Source organism: Oncorhynchus masou, unplaced genomic scaffold, assembly GCF_036934945.1.
Source record: "Oncorhynchus masou masou isolate Uvic2021 unplaced genomic scaffold, UVic_Omas_1.1 unplaced_scaffold_2076, whole genome shotgun sequence".
Classification (NCBI taxonomy): domain Eukaryota; kingdom Metazoa; phylum Chordata; class Actinopteri; order Salmoniformes; family Salmonidae; genus Oncorhynchus; species Oncorhynchus masou.
In genome coordinates, this window is record NW_027016745.1 from 13,397 (window position 1) to 23,207 (window position 9,811).

The 9,811-nt window shown below is 54.3% G+C and overlaps 2 protein-coding genes across 2 annotated transcripts; one reads left to right on the forward strand and one right to left on the reverse strand.

The window, feature by feature from the left end:
• Positions 1-6,340: 6,340 nt before the first annotated feature.
• LOC135539116 (uncharacterized) lies at positions 6,341-7,909 on the reverse strand. The gene has a single exon (XM_064964969.1). It carries the CDS (start codon positions 7,907-7,909, stop codon positions 6,341-6,343), a length of 1,569 nt encoding a protein of 522 aa, XP_064821041.1.
• Positions 7,908-9,446, forward strand: LOC135539117 (uncharacterized). Its single transcript, XM_064964970.1, has one exon. It carries the CDS (start codon positions 7,908-7,910, stop codon positions 9,444-9,446), a length of 1,539 nt encoding a protein of 512 aa, XP_064821042.1.
• The last annotated feature ends 365 nt before the right edge of the window (positions 9,447-9,811 follow it).

The following is a 9,811-nucleotide window of genomic DNA, read 5'->3' on the forward strand; positions in this document are numbered from 1 at the left end:
TTACTGCACTGTTGGAGCTAGGAACACAATCATTTCGCTAAATATGTGTATGTGACCAATACAATTTGATTTGATTACGACTAACTACCTTTTCAAACTCAATAAACATTGTCGATGAGCAAACAGACTGCATAACATTAACTTTTAAATTATTGGGTTAATTGTGTGAATATTAATTAAACATTGTACATATTCTCCTATTTCATCTCCATTCAATTGTATCATAACGGAAGAGAACCATAGTGTATGTATACAGAAGAAGCAACATGTCTGTTGTAATTTCAAAGACAGATTTAAGAGCAATTGTAATCACGAATCATCTGAACTGTAATCACAAATCATCTGAAACACGAGGTATGTTTTCTCTTGGAGAGGAAAACCATGAAAACCAAACCGATGAAAGACTGTGGGCGTAAAAGCTTTACCTTGGAGAAAGGCTGTAGAGGTCAAAGGTGAAGTTCCAGTAGCTGGCCAGAGGTGGGGACAAGGGTTTGACGGACATAGTTGAAGTGGTGTGGGCACAGATAGCACAACATGACAGGAAGCAGAAATGAAAGGACAAGTAAATAGAAGGAGGAAGAGGAAGGGAAATGTCAGTGTGGTACAATGAAGTAAAATGATTTCAGGGAAGTAAAATGATTTCAGGGCAGTGAGATAGAGTGTGTAGGTGGTTGAGGGAGGAAAAGAAAACCAACAGACCCCATACCTTGGCGGTTTAACATCAAGTGCGCCAGACCTTGAGGGAGAGAACAGAAAAAAGAATAGGAACAACAGGAAGGTCATAAAAAGGATTGGGAAGAAACAAAAGCATTGTCACAACCGATGGACTGCAGTTTGTGACAGACATCCTGGGATAGGTACGGATGTCAGAGTTCAAATCAAAACTAAAACGGAGGAGGAAATTAAACTAAAAACAGACAAACGCCTCAGTCCCTTCAATAGGATGAAGGTAGTGAGGACTGATACAAAGAGTGGGAAGAGCGGGATAAGAAAAAAAGCTTCTAAATTGGAGCAACCCTCTAGGGTAGTTGCTCACACAGAAGCTTTTTTTCTAATGGAACACACAGGCTTACTCTTGAGCAGATAGCTTTCTCACATAAGGTTTTTGTCACTTTTACAATAAACATTTTGTTCATATGAAGTTCTCCAATGTTCTCCAGTGTAAATATATCGAAACGAGCACCGCAAATATATACCTCGAACAATGCATGTGACAGGGACACAAATCAGTCCCTTCAATAGGATGAAGGTAGTGAGGACTGTGAGGACTGTATCCTTAACTAGATTCGAACCGGTCTCTTCAATAGGATGAAGGTAGTGAGGACTGTATCCTTAACTAGATTCAAACCAGTCCCTTCAATAGGATGAAGGTAGTGAGGACTGTATCCTTGACTAGATTCAAACCGGTCCCCTCAATAGGATGAAGGTAGTGAGGACTGTATCCTTAACTAGATTCAAACCAGTCCCTTCAATAGGATGAAGGTAGTGAGGACTGTATCCTTAACTAGATTCAAACCGGTCCCCTCAATAGGATGAAGGTAGTGAGGACTGTATCCTTAACTAGATTCAAACCGGTCCCCTCAATAGGATGAAGGTAGTGAGGACTGTATCCTTAACTAGATTCAAACCAGTCCCTTCAATAGGATGAAGGTAGTGAGGACTGTATCCTTGACTAGATTCAAACCGGTCCCCTCAATAGGATGAAGGTAGTGAGGACTGTATCCTTAACTAGATTCAAACCAGTCCCTTCAATAGGATGAAGGTAGTGAGGACTGTATCCTTAACTAGATTGAAACCGGTCCCCTCAATAGGATGAAGGTAGTGAGGACTGTATCCTTAACTAGATTCAAACCAGTCCCTTCAATAGGATGAAGGTAGTGAGGACTGTAACTGTATCCTTAACTAGATTCAAACCGGTCCATTCAATAGGATGAAGGTAGTGAGGACTGTATCCTTAACTAGATTCAAACCAGTCCCTTCAATAGGATGAAGGTAGTGAGGACTGTATCCTTAACTAGATTCAAACCGGTCCCTTCAATAGGATGAAGGTAGTGAGGACTGTATCCTTGACTAGATTCAGCATTACAACATAAGCAGGTCCAGGGCCAGGGAGGGCCATAACAATCAATAACCCAGGGTGTGGGAGGCATAATGTGACAGCTTTAATGTAATCATAGTGCTGCAGTTGTTGGCCAGGGAAGAACACATCATATGCAAAACAAATTCATAAAATACAATGTAACTCAATAAACTAGAACTGGAACGCACCGATTCTGTGGACATCACAGAATCAATTATATTGTGTAAACAAATGGACCAAAGGCCTTGCGGCTTGCAGCTTGAATGTGAGCATTTAGTAATTAAAATGAACCGGAATTGTGTTAGACAAGGAATGTGGCTGATTGAACAAGTCTTTAAATGACCAAAGATAAGCATTTGCCTCACACAATTACGCCATAAGCATCCACACGCAAGAAATTAAGGGAATTGTTCAGCCCGAACAAAGACCAGGTAGAATTTTTTAAGCGATTTCTTGCAGTCTTTTTTTGACAGTTATATTTTTCAGTGCTTTCATCTTCAGGGTGCTGGAAGTTTCCTTATAAAGTATCTGTATAATGTAGGACATTTTAACACTTTTAGAGATCAAAATGGTAACCATCTCATATATGCTGCATCATCAGTGATGTTCCTCTCCCTGGCATTTTAGCAGGTTATTTGTGATATAACCTTTTTCCAGCTCAACAAACCTCATACATTGTCATTTCACGTACAGATTAATCAAAAACGAATAGCATTCCTAACACATTTAGATAAACAGCTATGCCTCAATCAAAAACAAAGAAACCGTGAACACAATTGGATTACACAAAACACAGCCTTGTGTATTGGAAGGACTTTTCCACCAGTAACAGACAGAGAGTAATCACTCCATCAGCACATCTATGGTATTTACTGTGTTGACAGAGACAACAACATTTATTCAAAAGGGCATTGAGTCTTCCATAACAAATGTGATTCACGTAGCTAGCTGGTTCTCTTTGTGAGACCTGTGTCGGAGGAAATTGGCAAATGTAACTATGGAATGAGATGTTATTGATCATCTAATGAATAAGGTGTCACGTCCTGACCTTAGTTCCTTTTTTATGTCTCTGTTTTCGCTTGGTCAGGGCGTGAGTTGGGGTGGGCATTCAATGTTTTTGTTCTATGTTTTGTATTTCTGCTTTTGGCCTGGTATGGTTCCCAATCAGAGGCAGCTGTCAATCGTTGTCTCTGAGTGAGAACCATACTTAGGTAGCCTGTGTTCCCACTATGATTTGTGGGTAGTTGTTTTTTGTTTAGTGTATGTCACCTTACACAACTGTTTTGTTTCTTCCATTTCACTTTGTTATTTTGCTTTGTGCGTTCAGTAAATGATGACGAAATCTTACCACGCTGCATATTGGTCCGATCCTTCTTACTCTTCCTCAGACGTAGAAGAGATTCGTTACATAAAGTGTATACACATGTATCAGTTTGTTACACCCCCGCCATTCATTGACCTTTCAGAGGGCAGGAGGAAATGAGGTCAACACAAGGCCTTAGGCTAGAGGTCAGAGCTGAGCAGAGCTAGACAGCATCAAAGACACAGAGGTTTGTCACAGCTGGAATATTCTGTTTTTGACTAAGATAAACATCACCAGCTTTATTTTTCCTTTTGAAGTGTCAAACCTGACTGTGGTGGATGCATCTTGTGCATACCCAATGCGTTGGCATAGCAACAGGCTCTCGTGTTTCCCCCCAGTATGACGTGGACCACGATCCCCCTTTTCCCACTCCCCTCCTCCATGCTCCCTTTCCCCACTCCCCTCCTCCATGCTACTTTTCCCCACAACCCTCCTGCATGCTCCCCACTCCCCTACTCCATGCTCCCCACTCCCCTCCTCCATGCTCCCCACTCCCCTCCTCCATGCTCCCCTCCTCCATGCTACTTTTCCCCACAACCCTCCTGCATGCTCCCCACTCCCCTACTCCATGCTCCCCACTCCCCTCCTCCATGCTCCCCACCTCCATGCTCCTTTTCCACACAGCCCTCCCGCATGCTACCCACTCTGTAAGGGATTTCCTCCTCTTCGTCTGAAGAGGAGAGGCGAGAAGGATCGGAGGACTAATATGCGGCGTGGTAAGTGTCCATGGTTTTTAATGAGAAAAACTGAACATAAACACATAAACAAAGTAACAAAGTGAAAAACCGAAAACAGTCCCGTGTGGTACAAACACTGACACAGGAAACAACCACCCACAAAACCCAACACAAAACAGGCTACCTAAATATGGTTCCCAATCAGACACAATGACTAACACCTGGCTCTGATTGAGAACCATATCAGGCCAAACATAGAAGTAGACAAACTAGACACACAACATAGAATGCCCACCCAGCTCACGTCCTGACCAACACTAAAACAAGGAAAACACACAAGAACTATGGTCAGAACGTGACAGTACCCCCCCCCCAAGGTGCACAACCTAAACCTATAGGGGAGGGTCTGGGTGGGCATCTGTCCGCGACGGCGGCTCTGGTGCTGGACGTGGACCCCACTCCATAATTGTCTTAGTCCACCTCCTTAGTGTCCTTTGAGTGGCGACCCTTGCCGCCGACCTTGGCCTAGGAACCCTAACAAAGGGCCCCACTGGACTGAGGGGCAGCTCCCGACTGAGAGGCAGCTCCGGACTGAGGTAGCTCAGGACTGAGGGGTAGCTCAGGACTGAGGTGTAGCTCAGGACTGAAAAGTAGCTCATGACTGAGGGGTAGCTCATGACCGAGGGGTAGCTCAGGACCGAGGGGTAGCTCAGGCCTGAGGGGTAGCTTAGGACTGAGAGGTAGCTTAGGACTGAGAGGTAGCTCAAGACTGAGAGGTAGCTCAGGACTGGTTGAGAGGTAGCTCAGGCTGGTTGATGGCTCTGGCAGCTTCTGGCTGAATGGCGGCTCTGGCAGATCCTGGCTGACTGGCGGCTCTGGCAGATCCTGGCTGACTGGCGGCTCTGGAAGATCCTGGTTGACTGGCGGCTCTGGAAGATCCTGGCTGACTGGTGGATCCATGCTGACTGGCGGCTCTGGTGGCTCCACGCTGACTGGCGGCTCTGGTGGCTCCAAGCTGACTGGCGGATCCATGCTGACTGGCGGCTCTGGTGGCTCCATGCTGACTGGCGGCTCTGGTGGCTCCACGCTGACTGGCGGCTCTGGTGGCTCCAAGCTGACTGGCGGATCCATGCTGACTGGCGGCTCTGGTGGCTCCAAGCTGACTGGCGGATCCATGCTGACTGGCGGCTCTGGTGGCTCCATGCTGACTGGCGGCTCTGGTGGCTCCATGCTGACTGGCGGCTCTAGCGGCTCATGGACAGACTGGCGGCTCTGGCTCTGGCTCCAGCTGACGGCGGCTCAGCGGCTCCATGCTGACTGGCGGCTCTGGTGGCTCCACGCTGGACTGGCGGCGCTGGTGGCTCCATGCTGACGTGGTGCGGCTCTGGTGGCTCCATGCTGACTGGCGGCTCTGGTGGCTCCACTGAGGGCTGGTGCGTGGAGGTGGTCTGGACAGACGGGAGACTCAGCACTGGAGCTCTGGACGAGCCTGCCCAACCTTCCCGGGCAGCTCAGGCGGCGCAGTGGGCAGACGGGCCCGCTCAGGCAGTGCCGGACATGCGGCTGGGCCAGACTCCGGCTGCGCTGGAGAGGAGAAGGCTCTGACACCGCTCGATGACAAGCGAGGCGCACTCCCTCCTCCAGGCCTGGCTTCACACGTGGTCCCCGGCTAACCTCCCGCATGATCCCCATTCTCCCCCTTCACGCTCCCCTCCACCATGCTCCCCACTCCCTTCCTCAATGCTCCCTGCTCCACTCCACCACGCTCTCCACTCCCATCCGGAGGGCTGGTGCGTGGAGGCCCCACTCCCTTCCTGGTACTGGACGACGCCCCCACTACCCTCCTCCAGATGCACTCCCCTCCTCCACGCTCTCCACTCCCCTCCTCCACCTCCCCTCCTCCACACTCCCAACTCCCTTCCTCCATGCCCTGCCACTCCCTTCCTCGGCACCGGTGGAATCCCCACTCCCCTCTTCCCGCTCTCCCTGGGCTCCCCATCCATGCTCCAAACTCCCCTCCTCCGGGGACTCCCTTCCTCCATGCTCCGCAATTCCCTTCCTCCAGCTCCCCATGTCCTCCACGCACTCCACTGCCTTCCTCCATGCTCCCCACTGGAGACCAGACCCCTTCCTCCATGCTCCCCACTTCCCTTCCTTCATGACACCTGGCTCCACGTCCACTCCCTTCCTCCTCACTCCCCCACCCGCTCTACACCCCCTCTACCCTCCTCCAGGCTCCCTTCCATGCTCCCCATCCCCTCCTCCATGCTCTCCACTCCCTTCCTCCATGCTCCCCACTTCCATGCTCCCCACACCCCCTTCCTCCATGCTCCCCACTTCCCTTCCTCCATGCTCCCACTCCTCCACGCTCCTCACTCCCTTCCTCCATGCTCCCCTCCACCACGCTCTACACTCCCCTTCCTCCCCACCTCCACGCTCCCTACTCCCTTCCTCCACGCTCCTCTCCACCACGCACCCCACTCCCCTCCACCCCTCCCCCTCCCCTCCACCACGCTCCCCACTCCCCTCCTCCACGCTCCCCTCCACCACTCCTCCACACTCCCCTCCTCCACTCCCTTCCCCACTAACCTCCTTCCTCCATTCTCCTCCTCCACACCTCCACGATGCTCCCCACTCCCTTCCTCCACTCCCCGCTCCATCCACCACTCCCCACTCCCTCTTCCCCGCTCCCTCCTCCATGCGCCCTACCCCTTCCTCCACGCTCCCCTCCACCACACTCCCCACTCCCTTCCTCCACGCTCCTCCCTCAACCACACTCTCCATGCTCCCCTCCTCCACTTCCTCCACCGCCATGGTCCCTAATCCCTTCCTCCACGCTCCCCTCCTCCATGCTCCCCCACCTCCTACATGCTCCCCACCTCCATGCTCCCCACTCCCCCTTTCCTCCATGCTCCCCTCCACCATGTTCCCCTCTCCCTTCCTCCACACCCCCACCCTCCCCACGCTCCCACTCCCCTTCCTCCACGCTCCCCTCTCTCCCTTCCTCCAAGCTCCCCTCCTCCACGCTCCCCACTCCCCTCCTCCACACTCCCCACTCCCTTCCTCCACACTCCCCTCCACGCTCCACTCCCCTCCTCCACGCCCCACTCCCCTTCCTCCACGCTCCCCTCCACCACGCTCCCCACTCCCCTCCCCTCCTCCACGCTCCCCTCCTCCACGCTCCCCTCCACCACGCTCCCTCCCCTCCATACTCCCTTTCCCCACTAACATCCCGCATGCTCCCCATTCTCCCCCTCCACCACGCTCTCCACTCCCCTCCTCCACGCTCCCACTCCCTTCCTCATGCTCCCCACTCCCCTCCACCACGCTCTCCCCACTCCCCTCCTCCACACTCCCCACTCCCCTCCACCATGCACCCCACTCCCTTCCTCCACGCTCCCCTCCACCACGCTCCCCACTCCCCTCCTCCACGCTCCCCTCCACCACGCTCCACACTCCCCTCCTCCATACCACTTTCCCCACATGCTCCCCATTCCCCTTCCTCCACGCTCCCCTCCACCATGCTCCCACTCCCTTTCTCAACGCTCCCCGCTCCCCTCCACCGCACTCTCCACTCCCCCCTCCTCCACGCTCCCCTTTCCCTTCCTCCATGCTCCCCACTCCCTTCCTCCAACGCTCCACCACACTCCCCACTCCCCACCTCCACACTCCCTTCCTCCCCACGCTCTCCACGCTCCCCTCCACCACGCTCTCCACTCCCTTCCTCCACGCTCCCCACTCCCTTCCTCCATGCTCCCCACCTCCATGCTCCCCCACCCCTTCCTCCATGCTCCCCACTTCCCTTCCTCCATGCTCAGCACTCGCCTCCTCCACGCTCCTCACTCCCTTCCTCCATTCTCCCCTCCACCACGCTCTACACTCCCCTCCTCCACACTCCCCACCTCCACGCTCCCTTCCCTCCACGCTCTACACCTCCCACCACGCACCCCACTCCCCTCCACCGCGCTCCCCACTCCCCTCCTCTTCCTCCACCACGCTCCCCCTCCCCTCCTCCACGCTCCCCTCCACCACCTCCACAGTCCCCCCTCCCTCCCTCCACCTCCCGTATGCTCCCCATTCTCCTCCTTCCCCTCCACGATGCTCCCCACTCCCTTCCTCACGCTCCCCGCTCCCTCCACCACGCTTCACTCCACTCCTCCACACTCCCCACTCCCTTCCTCCATGCCCCACTCCCTTCCTCCACGCTCCCCTCCACCAAAATCCCCACTCCCTTCCTCCACGCTTCCCTCAACCCACTCTCCACTCCCCTCCTCCACGCTCCCCACCGCCATGGTCCCTAATCCCTTCCTCCACGCTCCCCACTCCCCTTCCTCCACGCTCCCCTCCATCACGCTCCCCACTCCCCTCCACATGCTCCCCATCTCCATGCTCCCCACCTCCATGCTCCCCACTCCCCCTCCTTTCCTCCATGCTCCCCTCCACCATGTTCCCCACTCCCTTCCTCCACGCACGCTCCCCACTCCCCACTCCCCCCTTCCACTCCCCTCTTCCTCCACGCTCCCCCTCCCTTCCTCCAAGCTCCCCTCCACCACGCTCCCCACTCCCCTCCTCCACACTCCCCACTCCCATTTCCTCCACGCTCCCCTCCACCACGCTCTTCACTCCCCTCCTCCACGCCCACCACTCCCTTCCTCCATGCTCCCTCCACCACACTCCCCACTCCCTTCCTCCACGCTCCCCTCCACCACGCTCCCCACTCCCCTCCTCCACACTCCCCACTCCCCACTCCCTTCCTCACGCTCCCCACTCCCTCCTCCACGCTGCCCTCCACCACGCTCCCCACTCCCCTCCTCCACGCTCCCCTCCACCACGCTTCACACTCCCCTCGTCCATACTCCCTTTCCCCACTAACCTCCCGAATGCTCCCCATTCCCCTTCCTCCACGCTCCCCTCCACCATGCTCCCCACTCCCTTTCTCAACGCTCCTCGCTCCCCTCCACCGCGCTCTCCACTCCCCTCCTCCTCCACGCTGCCCTTTCCCTTCCTCCATACTCCCCACTCCCCTCCACCACACTCCCCACTCCCCACCTCCACACTCCCCACTCCCTTCCTCCACCACGCTCTCCACGCTCCCCTCCACCACGCTCTCCACTCCCTTCCTCCACGCTCCCCACTCCCCTCCTCCACGCTCCCCTCCATCACGCTCCCCACTCCCCTCATCCACACTCCCCTCCTACACGCTCCTCACTCCCTTCCTCCATGCTCCCCTCCACCACACTCTCCACTCCACTCCTCCACACTCCCCTCCTCCACGCCCCCACTCACCTTCCTCCATTCTCCATTCCTCCATGGGGCGGCAGGGTAGCCTAGTGGTTAGAGCGTTGGACTAGTAACCGAAAGGTTGCAAGTTCAAATCCCCTAGCTGACAAGGTACAAATCTGTCATTCTGCCGCAGTTCCTAGGCCGTCATTGAAAATAAGAATTTGTTCTTAACTGGCTTGCCTAGTAAAATAAAGGTCAAAATAAAAAATAAAATAAAAATTCTCCCCACCTCCACTCCCTTCTTCTACACTCCCTGCACCCCGCTCCCCTCCACCACGCTCCCGACTCCCCTCCTCCATACTCACCTTCCCAACTAACCTCCTGCATGCTCCCCATTCCCCTCCACCATGCTCCTCACTCCCTTTCTCAACGCTCCCTGCTCCTCTCCACTCCTTTCCCTTCCTCCAT